The sequence below is a fragment of the Pan troglodytes genome, chromosome 17, assembly GCF_028858775.2.
Source record: "Pan troglodytes isolate AG18354 chromosome 17, NHGRI_mPanTro3-v2.0_pri, whole genome shotgun sequence".
Classification (NCBI taxonomy): domain Eukaryota; kingdom Metazoa; phylum Chordata; class Mammalia; order Primates; family Hominidae; genus Pan; species Pan troglodytes.
Genome location: NC_072415.2, coordinates 75,794,465 through 75,818,609, shown reverse-complemented (window position 1 = coordinate 75,818,609; position 24,145 = coordinate 75,794,465). Strand labels below are relative to the sequence as shown.

At 35.2% G+C, this 24,145-nt stretch overlaps 1 protein-coding gene and 1 long non-coding RNA gene across 3 annotated transcripts in view; one reads left to right on the top strand and one right to left on the bottom strand.

Annotated features, from left to right (window-relative positions):
- CDH7 (cadherin 7) overlaps nt 1–24,145 on the bottom strand; it is a 137,228-nt gene that overhangs the window by 105,027 nt on the left and 8,056 nt on the right. For both annotated transcript variants that reach the window (XM_009434118.5, XM_001149161.6), the window contains exon 2: nt 20,134–20,539. In XM_009434118.5, the coding sequence (XP_009432393.1) occupies nt 20,134–20,343 (210 nt within the window). In that variant the 5' untranslated portion in view covers nt 20,344–20,539. The remainder of the gene's footprint in view (nt 1–20,133; nt 20,540–24,145) is intronic.
- On the top strand, nt 501–21,047 carry LOC107969520 (uncharacterized). Its single transcript, XR_001711400.4, has 2 exons — nt 501–589; nt 20,907–21,047. It is a non-coding gene; the product is annotated as an uncharacterized LOC107969520 (long non-coding RNA).

Here is a 24,145-nt window from a genome sequence, read left to right as displayed (position 1 = left end):
GACAAATATGCTTGTTTTAGACAAGTCATGGTTCTCTAATAATCAGTTTCATAAAACTTGTCAGATACAACATACTGGATTCAGCCAAATTATAATTTAAATGTACTGCTTTGCAAGTGGATTGTTGCAATAAGTTAACCAAAATTCTAGTTAACTAAAAATCATCCCAAAAGTCATCAATTGAACTGCAGTTGCCACAGATATCATAAAAGAACAAAAGTTCAACTTCCTGATTATTATTTATTTATTCATCTGCCTATTATAAACATCTTCCTCTGGAAGGGAGTTATAATGGCTTACAAGGACTCTAAGCATAATGTAACACATAAATGAACAAGGGTAAAAAATGTGGAGACACAGAAAAGAATTAGTAATAGGAGGGAATGAAAACCTGCTACGCAGAACTTCTCGACATATTTGTTAGGTCACAAATCAAGTTCCGAGAATTGTGGCAAAAATCAAAAGCTTAGCGATTTAAGGATTCAACACGGAGATGAAGTGGAATGATTCCTGATATAAGGACCACTTAATGACTTTTCTCAAGGAATTCATAAAAAGAATACTGTGGAATGAATTTAACAAGATTAAGGTCAGTATTTCTATAGTAGACATAAAGAGGGATTTTCTAGGACTTTTTCTCCTAATGCTATATTTTAACTGCAGTCCAACACCATTATGGCAAAGAGCACTTCACCCACTGGAATTATATGGTGGGTCAGATAATTCACCAACTTTGTGAGAAGCTGATTCTCCTTTCTTCTCACACGCGACTTACTCCAAACTAGCCACGCTGGCCTTTTCTACTTCCTCAAGCATAGTAGGCCACTCCTGCTTAAGAGTCTGTGCTCTTGCGGTTTCCAATACCTGAAATTCACTTTCCCCAGGTGTCCACTTTGTTCATTCCTGCATTTCTCTCTGGGCTTTGTAAAAATATCACTTCAGGTGAAGCTGACCACCCTCTTAAAAATTACAACTTTTCAGCTAAGCACGGTGGCTCATGCCTGTAATCTCAGCACTTTGGGAAGCTGAGATGGGTGATTGAGCCTAGAGATTTGAGAGCAAACTGGGCAACTTGGCAAAACCCAATCTCTACAAAAAAAAAAAAAAAAAAAAAAAAAAAATAGCTGCGGGTGGTAATGCCTGTGGTCCCAGCTACTCAAGCAGCTGAGGAGGGAGCATCCCTAGAGCCAGGAAGGTGGAAGTTGTTGTGAGCCGAGATCACACCATTGTACTCCAGCCTGAACAGAGCCTGACTCTGTCTCAAATAAATAAATAAATAAATAAAATAAAAATCATGACTTCTCCATTGACAGCCTTTATTTCTATTTTCTTATGTGCTTTATCTACAGTATTTATCAGCATCTATTACACTCTTTTTTAAATTTCATTTTGTTGTGTCCCTCACTAGAATGCAAACTGTGTCATATTCTTGGTGTCTTTCTCTATCTTCATTTTCAGCTATTAAGACTACTCCTTAAATAGCTGTAGTCAGGATTTTCATGAAAAAGGTTAGACTAATAAAATACGGTGTCAGGCACTTGTGAACCCCCATTGCAGCCTACATCAGTGACCGTCAAGGAGCTATCTTCAGCCCACCAACGTCCTCTCAAATTCTACGGAAATTTTTGGACCACTGAATTTTCCATAGAAACTCTATATACTATTAAGGGTTAGTGCAAGTACCTGACTAATGTGGTATTCATAACTAAAGTTAAGACACAATGGTCATTTGTAGATTAACTTGAAGTTCTACAAGAGACACAGCTGTTAAGAAATAGTGCATTATTTTGCACTATTTCCTATGTTGTATATGTGCATAAAGTGATTTAAAAATCCTTTGTTTTCAGAAAGGATGCTGGATGATGAGTGATGTTATAAGCTTTTCAGAATGTTCAACTATTGCTATTCTTGCTTATAATTATCTTTCTGTTAATTTACCTTTTGTTATTGTCAATTTTCTTTTCTCTGCATTGTTCATTTGGTTGGATTCATTATCTAATAACAGAATGTTGAAGTGTTCATGCACTGTGGTCCAAATGCTTACTCTTTCCTGAATAGATAGAGTTGATATTTATTATTGCAGGAATTTGTGTTTGGCAATTCATCTACTCAATAAAATGTATTTATCTGTGGTCACTCTTAAACATACACAGAGCAGCATAACATCTGAGTGTTCTGATTCACACATTCCCAACTAAGGTTGAAGAAAGCAACACCCCTATCTATCCTCATTCTGCTTCCATATTGTAAACAGTTATCCTTTTTGCAGTCTGTTTTGTGACACATTTTTCCTATTTTGTACTTTCTGTTTGTGGTTTTGCTGTTTAAAATGACCCCCAGATATAGCGCTGAAATGCTGTCCAGTGTTCCTAGGCACAAAAAGGCTGTGATGTGCCTTAGGGAAGAAACATGTATGTTAAATGAGCTTTTCCAGGCATTAGTTATAGTGTGTTGTCTGTGAGTTTAATGTTAATCAATCAATAGTATATATTAAATAATGTATTAAATTACACAGAAACACACATAAGGCACAGTTAAGAGTTGATCAGTTCATGAAAACGTTGGGACCATAGTCTCACAAGAATCTAATCTCATATTTCCCTTAAGAGCAATGGTTCCCTATGCACCAATTCAGTGTTCATGGTGTCTGCATAGAAATAACTATCATAGATGAGAGTCAACTGTACATGAATTATCACCCATCCAAAAGAAAATTTTGCTCTATTTTAATATACTTGTAAACCCCACATTCCACTTCTATCTACAAATAGAAATCCGGCTGAGTGAGGTGCCTCATGCCTGTAATCCCAGCACTTTGGGAGGCCAAGGCAGGTGGATCACTTGAAGTTAGGAGTTCAAGACCAGCTTGGCAAAACCCCGTCTCTACTAAAAATACAAAAATTTGTCGGGTGTGGTGGCGCATGCCTGTAATCCCAGCTATTCAGGAGGCTGAGGTGGCAGAATTGCTTGAACCTGGGAGGTGGAGGTTGCAGTGAGCCTAGATGGTGCCACTGCTACAGCCTGGGCAACGGAGTGAGACTCTGTCTCAAAAAAAAAAAAAAAAAAAAAAGAAAGAAAGAAAGAAAAAGAGAAAGAAATCAACCAATAGGGTAGCTAGAAAGGTTGTTTGCTCTATTTGTAGTTCTCCTCTTAAGTATCAGTCAGACAGCTATTAAGATGTGACAGAATGATTTTAAAAAAGGAATAGAATGCAAAAAGTGGAAAAGGTAAGAAAAAGGATTTGAATTACATGTATTATGTTTTGTATTTCCTTCTCTCCAACAACGTAGCCTTTTAAAATGTCTAAAATGTGAAATAATTCCAAACTTGTACCAAAAAAGCCACATTCAAGTATATAAAATATTCTGTGTAAAAATAGTTAGGTTATGTATGCTTGCATATATTTGTATGTAATTTATATGTATGGTCAGATTATTTCATGCTATTTAAAACATAAAATTTAAATGTTAACCTGATTCCTTATTTAAATTGATGCTGCTTTTCCCAATCATGTTTTACTGCCTGCCAAATGTGGTTGACATAAAATTAAATATATTTGAAATATATACAAAGAAAAGTAAAATGAGGCTAATCTATGTAAAAGGGCAGTAAGCACCACTCTCGAATCTGAGGATTCAGTGTCAGTTCTCTGATAAACTGGCAATGATGTAGCCATGAGACAGAATCGAATTTAAGTTCTGCCAGATGTTTCTCCTAAAACACTGAAAGAGATGCAATTCTTCCTATTCCAACACCATCTTGGGAAGATTCTTATTTGTGTTTTATAGCTGCATTGACTTCCGAAGAGTATTGATGAAAAACATACGTGACTCAAGTGAAGATGGGACCATAGCTAGTGCAAATAAATGAGCATCAGAGATTTGGACAGAAAAATCCTCCTATTTTCTCTGGAAAAAAAAAAAAAAAAAAAAAAAACAGGAATAGAGAGAGGCAAACAAGGCAGTTAAGGGTGCAAAACTGAAGGAGGAATTCTATCTCTGCAGTGGGCAACTGCCAACCCTACCTTTGTTTTTCCCTGAGAGTGTCAGCTTTCTTAAGAGTGAGACGCCCGGGGCAAAAAATTTTAAAAGGTGCTCACTCTCAGAGTCCTTTAAGTGCTGATTGCAGAAGAGGAGAATTGAAGGATGGTGGATATCCTGGGAATAAAAAGAAACCAGTTTCTTCTGTGCAGTTTTTCCTGGTTTGGTTTTGTAATTTAGCCCATCATGTTCTATAATTCTGTAGGAATTCAGGGTTATATGCTTTTGAGTCAGCATGGCACTAGGTTTTTGTTTTTTTTCTTTTTTTTGAGACAGAGTCTCATTCTGTCACCCATGCTGGAGTGCAGTAGCATGATCTCGGCTCACTGCAACCTCTCCCTCCTGGGTTCAAGGGATTCTCCTGCCTCAGCCTCCTGAGTAGCTGGGATTACAGGTGCGTGTCACCACGCCCAGCTAATTTTTGTATTTTTAGTAGAGAGGGGGTTTCACCATATTGGCCAGGCTGGTCTCAAACTCCTGAACCTCATGATCCACCCGCCTCGGCTTTCCAAAGTGCTGGGATTATAGGCGTGAGCCACCACGCCCGGCTGGCACTAGTTCTAAATAAAAATAGTAATGATAGACACAGGTATCCTTAGCATTTTCTTGTAGATCAGCATAAAATATAAAGGAAAACTCATTTAGCCCCTGAAAAATACAGACCAAAATTGCTAAATGGCTGATAACACTTCTCAATGAGATACAATCAAGCTCTGACAAATGTGAATCTAGAATTTAGCTTTTCTAAGGAGACACTGCAACAAACCAACAAAGGTGACATTTGCAATGGCCATATTCTTATATACTCTTTAAAATTTAAAAATTACATAATAGTTATAATTTGGTGAGTAGTAATTATACTCTGGTGGTGGGTGGGAGGAGAGCATGCATTCCTACTAGACTTTTCATTTCATAAATGGCAGGGAGTAAGGAGGAAGCATGTTACCCTATGCAGTGATGAATTTGTCATGCAAATACAAGTATGCTTTCCACTTAACCAGATGCTTCTGCTTGGATGGATAAAACATAAATATATCCATTTGAGTGGATAAATTTGCTTTGGGTTTGGAGAGTTTTACTTTTCACCTGTAGGCTAGTCCCACTGCGGAGATCATATAATAAATCACCTTTTGGAGACTCTGGAGATTTTGGTGGGTTTAACAGGCATTTTATCAAGAAACCTTGAGTATTTGCATACTCAAATGTAGACAGTTTGCCCTAAAACTCATGTACTTTTCATCTGTATATAGTCAACCAACATAATTATTTTTGTTTATGAAGAAATACTCGTCTTCACATTTCCTTCAGCTTTATATTGCAGAATTACACTACAGGAAGCCCCTGTGGATAATTACTTTCAGCATCAGGTCTTTCATTTTATTTAGTTTGTGAAAAAGAAGAGAAAAATAATCTCTGATCTTCATTTTTCTTCTGGTTTTTCTAGAACACCTGCCTACCCAAACTGATTTGTTACCAATGGCAGCTCCTGAAAGCCTGGCAATAGTTCCCCTTTTGGACAGTCTATGCCCCTCCCTCTACATGTCAGTAAAACTATTAGAATTGTAAAATACTTGGTTTCTACTCATTTATCTTTCCAAAGGTATAAAAATGCCTGTTTATAGAAGTATGTAAATTATATCAAGATATTCAGCACCTTTTCCCTGCAAACTGTCAGAATTTCACCATTCTAAAAATGCAATCTATTAATTTTGAATACTTAAGCTGCTGATATTTAAATGCTACCACTTGTGGAACTGAAATGAATTTGTCAAACTCAGATTCTGAATTTAGAACTTTATGAAGTATAGGATTGGTAAACCTCGGCGATATGATAGGTTGGAGCCAAACTTCAATGAATTCGATGATTCAATGAAGTTCTGACCTAAGGCATGGTCAAGAAAAAGAGAGAGAAAGAAGGAGAGAGAGTGAGAGAAAATTAACTGAGAGATTAACAAGCAATCTCATTTATCTAGTTCCATTAAGCATCACTTTTCTTCAGTAGAATCCTAATGACACTAGAATCTCTTGCCCCCTGGGAAACTCTCAAGAATTTCATTAGCTTTCAGGATTTGAAAAGTATTTGAGAATAGAACAATCCTCTCTCCCTCTCTCTTTCTCTCTCTTCCCTCTCTCTCTCTCTCTCTCTGTGTGTGTGTGTGTGTGTGTGTTCTGCAGTTTCTTCAAATGTGTGATTCGAAAAGCTGTCCCATGTAATTTTAATTCTGATTTGATTCTGAATATGTAAACTATTAAAACAGCAGCCAAATCCTGGAAGTGTTTCTGGTATATATAAAATATTATTTGCTGGGCACAGTGGGGTGCACCTGTGGTCCCAGGTAATGGCAAGACTCCATCTCTAAACAAAAATAAAATAAAGTATAAAATAACATGTATCACTCTTCAATAATTGCCAAAAGATATTTCCCAAGTATTACTCAAAAACAGTTACCAAAAGGGATGTATGTGTTGCCAGTTCTGTTCTTACTCTAATAATTTATAAATATAACTAACATCTGCTCTTTCCATCAGAAATAACTCTTATTTAACATTTAATACTTTCTATATTTCAAAGCATTTTAGCAGGAGTTATCTGATTCAAAGCTGACTCCAACTTTGAGGAGGAGGGATACCTGGCATAACAGTCCCTTTTTGATAGACGAGAGAACAAGGAAAGGTAATTTAAAGGACTTGGCTGTTGTCACCAAGTGGCCAATGTGATAACTCTTGCTTGAGTTCATCCTTGTTTTTTCCTTAGACCATACTTGTCCAACTCAAGGCCCACAGGCTACATGCAGCCCAGGATGGCTCTGAATGCAGCCCAGCACAAATGAATAAACTTTCTTAAAACACTATGTATTTTTTTTCTTTAGTTCATCAGCTGTCATTAGTGTTACTGTATTTTATGCTTGGTCCAAGACAATTCTTCTTCTTTCAACGTGGTCCAAGGAAGACAAAAGACTGGACATCCCTGCCTTATCCTTTAGGTTGTTTTAAAAATATGCTTGAAAATAAAACACCTGAATTAGGCCAGTTATAGAAAGTAGCAATTGAATGCAAAATAAAAATATGTACCACTATTATTAACAACTAATACTTAATGAATGTTTGCTGTATATAAAACAAGAAGTTCTTTACATATATTAACTTATTTAGTCTTGATAACAATTGTATTACATGAGACCTATTGTTAAACCCATTTTACAGAAATTAAGCGGAGAAAAGCTGAGCCATTTCAAAGTTAATAGCAATGCTGAGACTCACAGTCATATCTTCCACACCCAGCACCACAGTGAAAACTACGAGGCTAAACTTCCTCTCTATGCACTGGCATAATCATAATTCATTATTATCTATGCCATCTGTGTTAGGTAACATAGCCAAAGACAATCATACAACATAGGAATTGCTGTATAACTTCTAATTCTCTATGAGAAAACAAAACAAAAAGCTTCCATCTTTCCATCTTACTTTTCTAAAATCCTTATTTCTGGGTTCAACACTCATTTCCTGTCTGGATCTTCAATACTTTACTTATCAGGAAACAAACTGAAATCTTCTTACTATCTTCGCTTTGAGAGAGAAGGATGGATCATACATTGAACATTCCAGATACCCACAAACAACCTAGTTCTTTTCTCCCTTCCCCGCCTCTTTTGCTATTATTTATTTCCTTCAGCTTGCTTTATGGAAGATTTTAAAATAAAGCCAGGACCATTAAGGGAATTAGAGAGATGGTGATATTCATGATCCTGCATCATCGGGGGGTATAACCATCATTCAAATCCAGACCTCTCTTTCTCCCAGGCCCCACATCTTTCCACTGGACTAGACTATCCTGGAACCCAGGGCTCTCAACATTATCTGAGATATGAGAGTAGCTGTAGACACTCCCAATGACAGCCCCGAGGAAATCGTGCTGACTCAGGTACAACAGATTCAGTACCATATGGAAAATGAAGTGTCAGGCCCCCACAGCTGTGCAATGTATTACCACTGCAATAGGCTATCATTCTGCTTGGAGGAGAGAGCATTTGGAAAAGGTCGTTTTAATTTGTAAAACCAAATAAGAATGTGGAAGATCTGAAGGGAAGGGTAAGCAAAAGCAAATAATGGAATTTGCTATGAAAGAAGAGATTTGGGTTTCTCATTTAATATTTTTTAAGAAAAATAATTTTTGAAGAGAGACATTTTGGCATAAAAATGTTTAATTGTATTATAGCTTCCTTCAAGGTATTCACTAGTTATTTCTAATCATATATATTTAGTCTCAAATCCTATTTTTTCTTAGATTGTTTTCCTCAAGAGATGATCATAATATTAATAGCAGTAATAATAATAATAAGATCATGGCTTGTATTAATAGAGGGATAGAATTTATGCCAATATCAACAGAAATAAAAATCTTGATTTTTATTTTTGAATTGACTTATGAATTATCACAGATTATTGAGGTTCAATGCTGACCTTCATATTTTAGGATGCTGAGAAGCAAGCCCAGCTAAGTGTAAGGACAGTTTGAGAAGTCATGTCATACAAAATGCTTGGGAGCAATAATTATTTCATTTTTTTTAAGTGTTCATTTAAAATTAGGGTGGGGGTGTAAAAATGCTGCCTTCAAATATTTGAATAGCCAAATGTAATTTCACCTCCTAGAAATACGTGTCATCCTAAAACTCAAAATCCTCTCACAGCAATGCTCATGGTTTCATAAGCGTCCCATACATGCAGTAACCATCCACTGAGAACATACAGATATTACGCTTGGATTGGACACAATCCCTTTCCTCATTAAGCTCACTAACTTTTAAAAATACATTTTCATACCATATTTCAGGCTTTCATGTGCATTTGTATTTCTTTTTATGTGTACAACAGCCTTGTGAGGTTAGTATTGTTGTTCCTATTTTATAAATGAAAAAAATGAGGAAATAGGCTGTTTGCTTGAAGTCGCATCATCTGTAAGTTAGGGAGCCAGTATGCAAACCCAAATCATGTGACTCTGAAATGTGTATTTTCAAGACAATTCCTGCTTCCACTAAGAGATGGACCTCAGGCTACCTGATCACTCATCAGGGATTTGTACAAAGAATTTCTGTATTCAGGAACCTAAAGTAAATGAGTTTCAAAGCCCAAGACACTCTAATATTAAAATACAATAATAAGAACAATATATTCTTTCTTTTTAGTGAAAATATGTGATATTCATATAATATTTATATTCAAGTTTAAGGCATTTATATAATTTGATAAAATCATTACCTGTGATTTATGTGTCTTTTAGGACCAAAATTATACAATTTTGGTGAATTCCAAGATGATGCTTGGAAAAATAATAAAAAGAGCTGTTGTATGACTGTTGAACCTCTGAGGTAGCTTAAACTTCTTCCTCCTTAAACTTTCTACTCCTTACACACATGCCTTAGCTCTGGTTGAGCACAAAGTTAAAAGTGAAGTAAAAAACTGAAAAACTGGACTTTATCGATGTACCCAGAGTTAACAGAGAAATTAAACATAAATTGGAAGCCATAGACAGTGTGAAGAGAGCAGCACTGAGAAAAATATACATATATTATAAGATGTTAATCATTCGAATATTGTTTTGGTCATAAATATCCACTGTGAAATCTTAATTGGATCGTAAACAGAATGCGCTTCCTCCTCTGACCCTAACCCTGAATCCACACTCACTCGTATGTATTTTCCATCATCAGTCAAGAAGATAACTTAGCCTTTGTAATAAAGCTTGTGTTTTTAATTTTAATAGCAAGCTTTAAACTGTACCTCATCATTAGATATTAAACTTGTAAAAATCACTGTTCTAAGGTTGTGTCTATGTCCTATAGTGCAGTTCCTTTTATTTTATACCATATTACAGACTCTATGTTTCATTATAAGCCTTATGTATGACTTTAGCTTTACAAATGTGATAATTTTCATCTATTTCTTTGGTAATCATTTTTAACTGTTGATGGCTACATGTTCTTAGGTATAATTAAATCAAATCGCAATGACTAGAACTCCCCAGTATCTGCTTCTCCAGATTAAGCAAAACATATCAGTTAACCACCTAAATTCAGCTCTTATGATTCAGTTGAGAAAATTATGTAAACTGCGTCAGGGATAGAGTAGATGAGAAATACAGAACTGAGTTTCTCAGATATTTTATGGGAAAGAAAATGCCGATTTTTATCTTATTTCTTCTTCATTTCAAAGAATCAAGTGCGGAATGTGTAATCTTTTCTTCTCCATACACATTCCACTCCAATATGGACCCTTAAATGACTCACAAATCAGAAAAATCTAATTTAAGCATGGTTTGACTAATTTCACTGGTGATCATCACAAATCTTTCAAACTCACATCTGTTGAACATTATGTATGTGTTGTCCAAATTTTGATTGTGTGTTTTCAGTTAAATACCTTAAAACATGTCAGCATTTTAACGAAGGAGATAAGCAAACATTCTAAGGGAAGCATTCTTATCAGATAATTCTGCACTGTTTACACACACAACTTGCTAGAATGATGTTAATCATTTTGGTTCTGGTGCTTTAATTACCATTCCTATAACACAGCCCCATCTTGAGAAATTACTGTTCCGCATTTATCTTACAAAAGACAAAGATTCTAGCCTAACTAGAAATGGAGATGGCCTCCCCATACTGGTTTGTGTTCCCCCAATGTCGTTTGGCTCTCTCTTTTTTTTCGTTTGCATGGCAAAAGGACAGAAGGTAATTCTCAGGCTCTTGGCCTGAGACCTACAGCTGATTGAAGCAAACGTGGGTAAAATTTCTAAACCTTCAGTTAAACTATTTTTCTAATACTGTTTTTTTTTTCTTTTGAGGCAGAGTCTCACTTTCTAGACCAGGCTGGAGTGCAGTGGCATGATCTTGGCTCACTGCAGCCTCCACCTCTCGGGCTCAAGTGATTCTTCTTCCTCAGCCTCTCAAGTAGCTGGGATTACAACAGGCACATGCAATGACGTCCGGCTAATTTTTTGTTTGTTTGTTTTTTATTTTTATTTTTTTTAGTAGAGATGGGGTTTCACCATGTTGGCCAGGCTGGTCTCAAACTCCTGATTTCAAGAGATCCACACATCTCAGCCTCTCAAAATGCTGGGATTACATGCGTGAGCCACTGTTTCCGGCTCTAATACATTTTTGAAATTACTATGTAAACTTCTACTTGTTAAAACTAAACTATAGATTACATTATTATTGTCAACAATTACTTGTTATTCGTTCATTTCTTATGAATTATAATGAATTTAGGTATTTGCTATGAACTGAGTCGTGACCCTCCCCCTTTCAGAATTCATAAACTGAAACCCTAACTCCCAATGTGACTGATTTGTAGGTATGTCTTTTGCAAGTTAACTAAGGTTAAATGATATTATATGGTTGGGACCTGAATCCCATAATACTGATAGCCTCATTAAAAGAGTAAGAAATTTTTCTCTTCTGCCATGTGAGGACATGGAGAAGGCTGTGCTGTCCTCAAGCCAAGAGCACTCACCAGAAACTGACTTTGCTGGCACTTTGTGGACTTCTCAGCCAGAACGATGAGAAAGAAATTTCTATTGTTTAAGTTATCTAATCTGATATTTTGTTATGGAAACCAGAACAGACAAATACATACTGAAATTATATCTATCTTCAAAATATGATTGGTTGGTATTATGACAAAGTAGTATTCATTTTAGTTCTAACTCTTCTAAAATTTTAAGATTTGAAAAAATGATAATTATTCAATGTAGACTTCTGATATGCCTTCTAGCTCTTCTCAATTATAATTCTAATGCTGTTTCATTATTCTACTTATTTTATTACCAAACATATATATTACTTGAACTCTAACATAAGAACATCACCTTTCTAATTCACAAGACTTTCCAAAGATTTAATAAGTACTGACTAGGCAACAGGAATATAAGTTTTAAACAAGAATAATTAGAAGAAACTGCCATTACTAATTTATTTCAACATTGAATGTAATTCCATGAGTTGTTTAGATTTCAACCCTGTAAATACATTAACATGTAATACATCAGATTGTAATGTCTTGTGTTAGTTCTTTAACTTATAGGATTCTAAGTGTTTATTATTCCAAAACAATGTTTCATTTGTAATTATGATGGCTAAGTATTTGGGGCCCAACCTCACAATGCAAAACAATTATTTAGATTTTGTAGGCAATGTGGGGAGAAAGCTCTTATTTTAACCTCTATATTAGTGAAACTTTCTTGCAATTTTGGACTATAAAGAATACTATTGCATGGTTCAGAAAAAAAAATAAGCAAAATCAATTGCCCTTTGACATCTTAAATTGATGTATTTTTGAGAAACAGTCAATTGCTGCATAAAATTATGAACATTACCTAACTGTCTTATAGATTTAAATCTGGCTCACACTCCTGATTCTAAACATGGACAACAGATTGTACTGAATCAACCCTTGCACCTCCCTCAAACCAGCAGTAGTATTTATTCCCATCTGTAATGAGAGTTTAGGTTATTTTATATCTCTTTCAAGATTTTAGAGCTTTCAGATAATGTTCATTCTGTGCAGGAACCTGGCAGACACCACCTTAACCAAGGGATCAAATTCAACATCATTATGAATGAGTCACGTCAACATCCTCTATCTTCTGACGTGATACAGTGAGAAGGGAAAAGCATCACTTCTGTCTTATACTTGCCAAAAATACATTCCCTGAAACATATGCATTAAGAAGAAACATGAGACAGGCCCATATTATAAAATGTTCTACCCAATTATGGGTCAAGAATGACAACGAAAGACTAAGGAACTATCCCAGACTGGAAAATATAAGGAAACAGGACAGATGAAAGGTGTGATATTGAACTGGTTCCTGCCAGAAACAAGTATTTAATATTTTATTAGAACAACTGGCAAATTTTGAATATATGCTGTTAATCAGTAAATAGTATTGTACCAATGTTAATTTCCTAGCTTAAATAATTGCTGTAGTCACGTAAGATATTACTATTTGCAAAAGCTGGATTAGAGAATAGCACTTTGCAACTTATTTATAAGTTTGAAATTAGTTCAAAATAAGAAAGTTTAAAACTTTACCAATTTGATCACATTTTACAGATGAGAAAATCAAAATTTATTGTTTCAGGGCTGTGTTTAAAATAACAAGAAAATTGCTACTTTAACCTGGAGTTTCTGCTTACTGATCTTTCTACTATATAAAGCTTCTCTCAATATAGTTTTAGAAAACTCTGTCCTGTTTTCTAAGAAGATAATTTGCTTTTGCTTTGATTTGAAGATTGTATTAAAAAGATACAAAATCACAGAGGTGCACCAGGTGTCCTCATGCAAGCGTTTGTTCTTGGATCTGTGAGTTCTTCCTCTGTGGGAAACACCTCCACAGCTGTTGGTTAGTTTTGGAATTTACTGCTTTCCACTGCCATGGGATTACCTGCTTGGCTTATCAACCAGACTGTGAATTTTATGAAAGAGTTTATTTTTTAATGCTTCTATCTAGCACATTATCAATCACAGTATAAGTATGCGATAAATATTTGAAAAAAAAAAGGAGAGAGAAAAGAAGAAAGAAAACGCAGAGGGTAGGTTTAGCAGCATACAAAAGAGATTTTCTTGGATACAATGTTAACCATGTTTGTACAAACTAGTGTTTCTTTCAGGTAATCAGCCTAAGGCATATAATCAATATAAATCATACAAAACGATGAGGACCCAATTTCTCCCAATATAGTCCTTGCCTACATATGCTCAATTCAGCAAAGTCTCAGTGACTGTCCTGCTGCTTATCTAATTCTGTCATTTATCCTGGTGAGTCACGGAGGGCTGCAGATCCTGTGACTCTGTATCTATGAGCAATGCACATAAAGCTTGTCCAAACAATTACAGCGCACTTTGTAGAGAAAAAAACTCAATCATCGTTTCAGTTTATATCTTGTCCTTTGCACCTAAAACCTCCATATAAATACAATGTTAAAACACAGCTAATATACACTTTGGGAGGCCGAGGCGGGCAGATCAGGTGAAGTCAGAAGTTCGAAACCAGCCTGGCCTACATGGTGAAACCCTCGTCTCTACTAAAAATACAAAAAACATCCAAGTATGGTGGTACATGCCTGTAGTCCCAGATACTGGGGAGGCTGAGGCAGGAGAATTGCTTGAACCGGGAGGCGGAGGCTGCAGTGAGCTGAGATTGCGTCACTACGTGCCAGTCTGGGTAAGAAAGCAAGACTCCATTTCAAAACAAGAACCAAAAAAATAAAAAACAACAACAACACATATAGACTGCAGTTGAAAATGTTTGCTGTTTTCATCACAAAATAGGACGCAAGTAGATTGCACATAAACACAAACATTGTTAAAAAGGCAGAATTTTTAAATGATTTTGATCAACATACACAGACAATCAGGAAATGTGGAGCCCAATCTAGAGTACCTAGTTTGGCTATAATCAGGCATATAACTGAAAGTCTTCCACTCTGTCCAACTTTTAGCTGTATAGCTAAAGCCTTTGGTAATTATAACCTTCATTTCTGAACTGAGATGACTTTTTAAGTTAATTAGCCATATTAAGCCGAATAAATGGTGGGTTTCTGCATTTTAGTGGCACAATCTAACATGTTATTTACAAAATGGTAAGAAAAAACAAAATAACAATGTATTTGCTTATTGGAGTATTATAAGAGCTGAATATAACTGCCAAGAAGTATTTCTAAAAATCTGAACTTATTTGCATCTGATAGAGCTGATCCGTGTCCAAATTCCTTTTGAAATCACCAGGAATTCCACACATCTATCAGCAAACTGACAGAGAACAAGTGCCTTTACAAATTAACTCTAGTTGTAAAGTTATTATGAAAATGGGGCTTCTACTCATTCCTAGAAAAAATAAACTGTCTTTGTTTTCTTCTAAGAGTTGACCTGGCATTAGGCAATCTACATTTTCAGAGGACACTTTTCCTGTTTGTCTTTTCTCAATAAAATCTATAAACTGTAGATTTTGCTATGATGACTATGCTCTTTCTTGTCGCTCATACTTGGCATTCATTATTGACCTTTTCTGTATCTAACATAAAATTTTCCAGTTAAGGAATCTAATTTGTAACCCAAGTTTTTAAAAATAAACACAACCTATTTTCAATATGAAACTTCCTTTTTTGGAACATTGAATGTATCTTTAGATATCATGAGGTAGATAATTTCTTGGTGAGAGATACTGCTGAGGTATAATTAAATGCATTGAAAATGCTCACCAATGCTTCCAAGTAAGCTTAAATTTAAAGCAAAGCCAATCCTGCAAACTGCATTTCTATGTATTTGATTTCTACTGGGGTAATAGGTATAAACTTTCCCTGAATGAGTTAGGAAGAAAGGGGAGTAGCAAAAAAAAAAAAAAGAAAGAAAGAAAGAGTGATGTTAACAGCTAGGGAAGCAACTGTGGAAGAGGCACGAAGCACACATTTCAGTGAAAGTAATGGCCTGGGGCACAGCGATCGGCTGGCATCCCATTACGGTTAGGAAAGATGAAAAATACTTAATACCTGGAACAGAGGCTGAGTGGTTTTGTAGACAATTTTTTTTTTTTTTTTACGTCAGACAGTTACAGGACGTTAAGTGAGTAATGCCAAGGTGATTAACAGACTGGGCTGAAGAAAGGCAGTGCGATCCAATGAAATGGGTGGAAACTGTGACCTCCTATGTACTGTGAATAGCCACGGGAGGGGTGATATAAAGTGAAAAGGAGAAAAGAAAGGATCCTCCCCACTTCCTTCTCCCCATATAAAAACAAGAAAACAGGCATGATGGTAATTAAAACATACATGTAAGGAAAGGGGCACTATTATTTTTTAAAACAGAACTCAGAGTAACATCCAAGGACTCCTTCCTTAAGTCTATACATTTATCAACTTATTTCACAAGAAAATGATGGGAAGCTAATGATAAAGGTTGCACCATCGGAGTCTAGCATAGCCCAGAAGTCTGTGCCCGGGTGGTTCCTGAGTAAGGGTTCTAGAAGCACTCCTGGTCTCCTTCAACAGAATGTTCTACTTTGGTCTTTGGTTATCATATGTAAAAAGCAACTCAGTAAACTACGTAAAATAATATGCTTGAAAGCCATATTGTAGCCTCATTATCTTCAATGTCTTAATGATCAAATTTTATTGACTGAAGAGTCATTTAATTGATCTTGCTGGTCACCTGCCATTAACATGGACTCGAAATTTGAAAGTCTTAAAAGATTCACAGATATAATTTCTGTGAATTTTTTACCCACTAATTATATCTCTGCCATAGTTTAATTGTATATAAATAATTTCTAAAAGCTGCATTATTAAGCACCCCCAAAATAGACATTCCTATAATTAACTGGAATAAATATAAACACTATTAGAACATAAAATAATACCGGCTTTCATCTGAGGAATCACACAGATAACATCTGACATGTAACAAAATAGATGATGCATAACTAAGTTAATTTATAATTAATATGTAATGAAATATAAAATATAAGTCAGTGTGGCGATTCCTCAGGGATCTAGAACTGGAAATACCATTTGACCCAGCCATCCCATTACTGGGTATATACCCAAAGGACTATAAATCATGCTGCTATAAAGACACATGCACACGTATGTTTATTGCGGCATTATTCACAATAGCAAAGACTTGGAACCAACCCAAATGTCCAACAATGATAGACTGGATTAAGAAAATGTGGCACATATACACCATGGAATACTATGCAGCCATAAAAAATGATGAGTTCATGTCCTTTGTAGGGACATGGATGAAACTGGAAATCATCATTCTCAGTAAACTATCGCAAGAACAAAAAACCAAACACCGCATATTCTCACTCATAGGTGGGAATTGAACAATGAGATCACATGGACACAGGAAGGGGAATATCACACTCTGGGGACTGTTGTGGGGTGGGGGGAGGGGGGAGGGATAGCATCGGGAGATATACCTAATGCTAGATGACGAGTTAGTGGGTACAGCGCACCAGCATGGCACATGTATACGTATGTAACTAACCTGCACAATGTGCACATGTACCCTAAAACTTAAAGTATAATAAAAAAAAGAAAAAAAGAAAAATAAAAAAATAAAATATAATAATGTCCAGAGTAATTGAATGTAGGTCATAAAGACTTTAATCGGATATATTCAGTAACAGAATTGAACTGTAGATACCATTTTTCTATTTTATAGATTAGAAAACTAAAACTTAATAATATTAGGCAGTTTGCCCCCAAGTTATACAACTAGTAGAAAGTGGTAGAGCAAGAAAATAAAAATGATGTCAATTTGACACATACGGTAGTTATCCATTATGTGATCAAGTTAAGGTACAAAATGTATCGAAGTCATCACTTATATTTTCCAAATTACCCAAATAGCTAGATTGTGTTAGGATGACTAAGAATGTGACCATCTAAGTGGCCTAGGTTGAATACACATCTGTGAAAAGCACTGATTAATTAGGTTCTTTCTTTTCTTTCTATGATTATCTGCCCAGCCATTTCTTCACATCTTCTTCTATAATTTTTATTTCTTTCTGTCCTACAAACATTTCTGGGCACAGACATCACCTCCCAAAACTAAAAAGAAAGAAAAAAAAAGAAAAAAGGAAAGGAAAATGTGTCTATTTACCCAAGTAATAAAAAATGTACTTAAGTCAAAGTTATTGTTATATCTCTGCTTATTCAGACCACCAAATTATTAATAAAAAGAATCATTTCATCATCTCAAATATAAAATCTATAGTACTCAAGTTCTCTGCCATTTTTTTCCAAGGATATATGAAAATTGTTCCTGTAAGGCCTTGCATTTGTCTCTCTTGTGTACAAATTCTCCTTCCATCTCAAATTATGTTACAGCCCTTTTTCTGTATTTTAGTCAATTTTTTAAAAAATTAAATCCATTTCCATCCTGGACAATTTACTATGAAAGGCAATATTGAACTCCCAATGTACAGCATGCAAAAGATAAACACGAACTAATTTCTGTCATGTAAATATAAGTGACCTTCTTTGATTAGTTGAAAGAGAGGTACATAATATTTCTTGTTACCTAATCAAGAAACTACACAATTTCTCTTAGAAAAATAACACCTTTGCCCAACAACTTTGTTTGCATATGGAATTTAAGTAACATAGGGACACACCTCTTCATAATTTTAAATTGACTTACAGAAGTTTTATGGAATAAGCATTCTGAATTATTATGGGAAATTTGTGAAATTCAAAAGAAGGCCATTTAAATTTTAAAACTATATTGATTTTTAAAATGTCAACTTCACCCAAGCAACTCTATTTAATACCAAATTAAATGGCATTTACTTTGGAAACAGTTTTGCTGCTTTTAGAAAATTTTACATTGTCACAAAATATGATTTTGCTTAATAACTATTACTTTCTTTTACACATTACTTGAATATTATAGATCTGTCCATTTAAGAAAATTGGATGACTTTGTTAAATGTCCATTAAAAATGAAAGAAATTAAGAGCTAGTTTCCTAATCAAATCCTAATCATTACGGTTACTCCTCTCAATTTCTTTATAAGAAAACAAGTAAAAAGAGAGTGAGACAGAAATTTAGCATATATATGTACAGTAAATATGACGGTGTTACCGGTAGAATGGCTATAAAAATATATTAGTACACAAAACACCTCTGTATTTACATAAGCTTAGGTAGGAAAATGCTGTAACTGGACCAAAAAAAAGAAAAATCCTAATTCACACCCCTAGAAACCTTTAACTTATTAATGTCCTTTTGTTTACAAGGTAGTAAAAGTCAGTATTTATAAAATATAGAGATATTAAAATAAAATAATAAATATAATACAAATTACCTTGATTGATGTAGATGCTCATCAATAAACATAATTTTGGCCCTTACTTAAGGTGTGATCAAACGAAAAAAGGACCCATGGAGTAAATCACCAGGATTATTCCTCTATCTTTTAAAGTTGAAAAACTGATTTATAGATAAATTCATTAGGTAGCTATGCTTCATTTTACCAGGAAGACAAATACAAAACTGACAGAGTGAAGCGTAAAAATACAGAGGCACAGATTTCGTGCTAATATACCCTATTTAGAAAACCTTCACCAGGACTCAGTACCAAATTGAGAAATTCAGTAGGCCTTTACAAATATTAAAAAAATTGAACCGGAAGTAGACTAGGAACCGGGAACATGATATGCCAAATGGCAGAGAGAAGGCTATGCTTTCTAGAAGCACCTTTTGGTTCAGGAAGCTCTCCAGTGAAAATCTCCTTCTCAAATATTAAGACAGAAGAAACTGTGAAAAACAAAATGTCCATCCAGCTAACACTTGGTCACCCAATAAATGCACCATGAACTGCCCATCACTTGTCTAATATCATTTCTAACTGACTTCTGTCCATGATCATTTTTAATCCAAAGGAAAATGTTTAAAGCAACCTAACACACACACACACACACACACACACACACACCCCTATCAAAACAAGACTGCTAAGAAAAGTGGGTTTAAATTGTTCATAATTTAGAAACATTAGGGTCAATAGTTTCACTTTGCAGTTTTTCCACTGCAAGTATCAGGGAAGGACACCTAAGTATTAATGTTAGTCTGGACATCATTTTCACAATACCCCAAAAGCAGCAACTGAAACCAACTGGCTGTAAAAACCTACTACTCTTCATTTTTTATGAATAGTCTTGTTCCACTTTGGTAATGACAGTTTATCAGTGTGTTACGACCAGAGTAAACTAGGCCTCTGTAGAATCCTCATCTGTTTCTAGGAATGAAGCATCATTCCCTAATATACAGCTTCACTGTAATAAATATTATACCTCGATTGCAACTTCGCAGTGGCTATCGCCAAAAACCTTCATAAACTCTTTCATAGAAATGATGTCTTGTGTTTACCATCCCCATAGCAAAAAATAAATTTTATATATATGTGTATATATATATATATATATATATATATATATATATATATATTTATAGCAGTTTTTCATCCAACCACAGACATGGATAATAATCATTTACAACTTTGAAAGGTCACAATACCCTACCTTTCCTACATAGAGGGGGTCTGAACCCATGTATTCCTCCAGCACAAAGAACTGATTCCACACCCAGCTGCGCTTGGTCCGGGACCTCCCTGATTGGAAATAGGGCTTTGATCTGGACCTTGAGAGTTCTGCTTGACTCATCCCAGAAAAACACAGGAAAAGAGCTATTAGCTGCAGAAAATGGCAGAACTCCACTTTGCCCAACTTCATCTTTTTTTTTTCTTTCTTTTTCCTGTGTAAGAAAAAAACCTTGACAAGAGAAAAGGCACAGTTCCAGTTGGCTTAGTAGCTCTTGCCTCCGGCAGGGTGTCAGCTGGGAGTCCAGAGATAATAATCTGTAGAGTGTTGGATTGGAAGAGGTCACCACTGCTGAATAGCCTTCGCCAAGGAATGGTGTAGTAAGTACCTATCAGAACAAAGAGAAGAGCTGGTGTCAGGAACCAAAACACATAATAATATTTAGCATTCATTGACTAACCTACTATTGATTTTCTTAAGACTATACAAATTTCCAAGATTATACAAATATCATAATTTGTGTAATTAAAATATTAATTATATACTTAGAAAATTATAATATACATTGATATATTTGTGAATTACATAAATACAGCTGATGCAGAACTATCTTCATTTCATAACACTACTTTAAAATATCACTTTTCTTCTAGGGCATTTTATTTGAGCATATGGTTTATTTTACACAAATGTAGCGGCATCATTTTAAAAATCATTTTAATGTTAGCCTTTATTTTTTCTCTTTTATATTACAGTGATTTTCATTCGTTGGTATTAGAATGTGAAGGCAAAGCAACTCAAAGCAGAAATTTAACCAAATGGGAAGGACATATGCTGGTTTAAATCTCTTCTGTGAAACTGTAAAGAGAAATAAAGAAGTATGAGGTGATGCAAAACTGGTTGATTGATTCTGAGTCACAGAACACCAGCTGTTTTGATGTGTTCTGATTTGATTGTGATCAGCTGAAAAGCTCAGTAGTTTCCATTTTCCACTCTTCGAACTTATTGTCATGTATGCTGTGTAGCATGTTAGGTTATGCTATTGCATTGCGGTTATTTGCTATTTTACAATTATTTATTGAGCATCTTGCAGCATGAGTTGTGCATAGTAGGGCCTCCCTACATAAACATTTATAGAATTGAATTATGTTGATCAACAGAAGAGTGAGAAAACAGCTGTATTTGTGAGGCCCATTCATTGCTGGCATGCATCCAGGAGGTGCTTTAGCAGAAGCATGGAAAAGCCCTTTTATTCTAATGTCTATTTATTTCAGTTACAGAATTCTGATTATGCAAGAGATATAAAATCAGTTACAAAACAAACTTTCGAACATACCCCTAAAACACAAAGAAATGAGAATTTATGACAAAGTCCTCACTTAAATCACCATGTTGCACTTTGGTTTATGAATTCATTTTACTTCCTATAAATAAATCAACAATAGAACAATTAAGGCAAAGAAGTATCATTTGCCTATTTCTGGTTTTTTTTTTTTTTTTTTTTTTTGAGGAAGAGGAGAAAAATATAGTGTTGAGAACATAAAGCCAAAAGATGTCTCCTATTAAGGCAGAAAATGCACTATCCTCATAAGCTTTTCAGTCTTTCTACCTGTCCCTTCTGTAAGAAGAGTGTCTGTTATACAATAAAAAAATATTTTTGATAGTCAAATTTCTTAAGAAAATACTATATGTAGTAAAAGAAATGTGAAACAAATATATACATACATACAAATTTATCAAATTTTTAAATAGTTCACATGACTAGAAAAAACAGGTTCCAATGACTTTGGGCAATGAACTGTTAAAATGAATGCATACATTTAAAAATATATATCTATAAAGTTTTGATATTCCAGAGGGCATTTAAGGAAAAGCCAATGTTCATCTAATTACTGTACCTGAGAGCCACCGGAATGGTAACTCTTAACTGCACCCTGTGCAGAGAACACAATCTCCCCAAATCCAGATACCCTATCCAAGGATCAAAAATAAATTTATTCCATTTAGAAACCACCCTAGAGGGCCAGTTGTTCTAGCTTTTGACTTATAAAGAACAAGTAACTTGGGATCATGCCTTGATGTTCCAATGCAGGCCCCTTAATTAAGTTGGAAGTTTATTGTAGGTAGGTCTGACTAACCCACCTGAAAGGCATGCTTCCTATGGTTTAAAAAGGCAGGGACGTGCTTAAACTTGATCTGGACATGGTGCACTAGTGTAGGGATTAGTCCAGTGATGAGATGAGAATCGTGAAGAGTGGTCTTCAGTAGGAATGACTGACAGTATGGGAAGGGGCAAAGTCATGTAGCTTCTTCCTTCATATAGTGGTAAACCAGTCTCCTGGGGATGGGGAGGGATGGTTTAGAGATCTGGTCAGGTGGCTGAGACAAGCATGTGAAGTCTGTGGCTATAGAACAGTTCCAGTTTCACCACTCTCCCTTCTCAAGAGAATGAATTCTCTCTTAAAGACAATGACATAAACACTTTGGCTGCTGATAATATAGTTTTTAGATGCAATAGAGCAAAATTATACCATTTAGGCCACTTTATGGATTGAGGGGATGTGGTAACATTGTTTCAGAGAGTGACAATACATACAACTTCTAAAAACCTAAATAGCAAATAAGCTTTTGGAATTCAATACTTGAGGAGTTAGTTACCAGTAAAGACTGTTGGTGTCTGCATCGGATAAATATTCAAATTCTGGGCCAGTCATGTCTTAACTACGTAATCTTGAATAAGTTAAATTCTAAGAAGTTCCAGAGATAAAACCTTAAGTCTCTTATCTATAAAACAAAGATGATAATAATGGCATCTACTTCATAGGATTAAATGAGCAAATCATGAGATGACAAAAATAGTGCCTGGCAATCAAAAATGTATTTTTAAAAAGTTCTTGGGATTATTATCATATTTTTTAGTTTGAAACTGGCTATGTTAAAATTAGTTTATGGGTTGATGTTAGTTTTCATTGGAATGTTATCTATATTCAAATGTTTTAGACAACTCTTACACCAAGTGAAAGCATTTTGATAGTTGTAGTTGGTTCCAGAGAACCATATGGTCATAAATCAAAAAATCAAGATGAATACAAAGGCGCCAAAGTACTATATATATCATTCTTTATTTCTTAAAGGCATGCCTTCTGTAATTTTTTAGAAATCAAACACAAATATCAGAGCTGGAGAAATTTATTTTAGTTGACTAGGTGTTTACTGATGAGGAACAAAGCACACAGTCTGGACTAGGGATAAGAGCACAGGACTCATTGTCCTACAAGCTCCACCACTTTGTACGACCTTGGATTGCTCCGGGATTTTATTTTCCACATTTGCAAAATGAAGGAGCTGAACTCAATTATCTTATAAAGTCTATTTCTTTTTTCCGGTCTTACTTTTCTACTTTTTGACAATTATATAAAATTGATTTTGTTAGCTCTTTTAAAGCTGTGATAAAATACATATTGTTAATAATAAAAGATAATGGGGGCCGGGTGTGGTGGCTCATGCCTGTAATCCCAGCACTTCGGGAGGCCGAGTCAGGAAAATCACAAGGTCAGGAGATCGAGACCATCCTGGCTAACATGGTGAAACCCTGTCTCTACTAAAAATTAAAAAAAAAAAAAAAAAATTAGCCGGGCATGATGCCACGCACCTGTAATCCCAGCTACTTGGGGGGCTGAGGCAGGAGAATCGCTTAAAATCGGGAGGTGGAGGTTTCAGGGAGCCGAGATGGCGCCACTGCACTCTAGCCTGGGTGACAGCGAGATTCCGTCTCCAAAAGAAAAAAGAAAAAAAAAAAAAGATAATGGGCAGAGAAATTTAAGGAAGTTATAGGAATGTAAAATAAACATTTGACTTGCTTATAAAATGCAACATTCACTTTAAGAAGAGCTGTTTAATGTACTCTTCTTGCTCTTGAAGATTATTTCTCTTCCATTCAACAAGACTGGAGATTTATCAAATTAGCTAGAACATATAAAAGAAGGGAGTTACA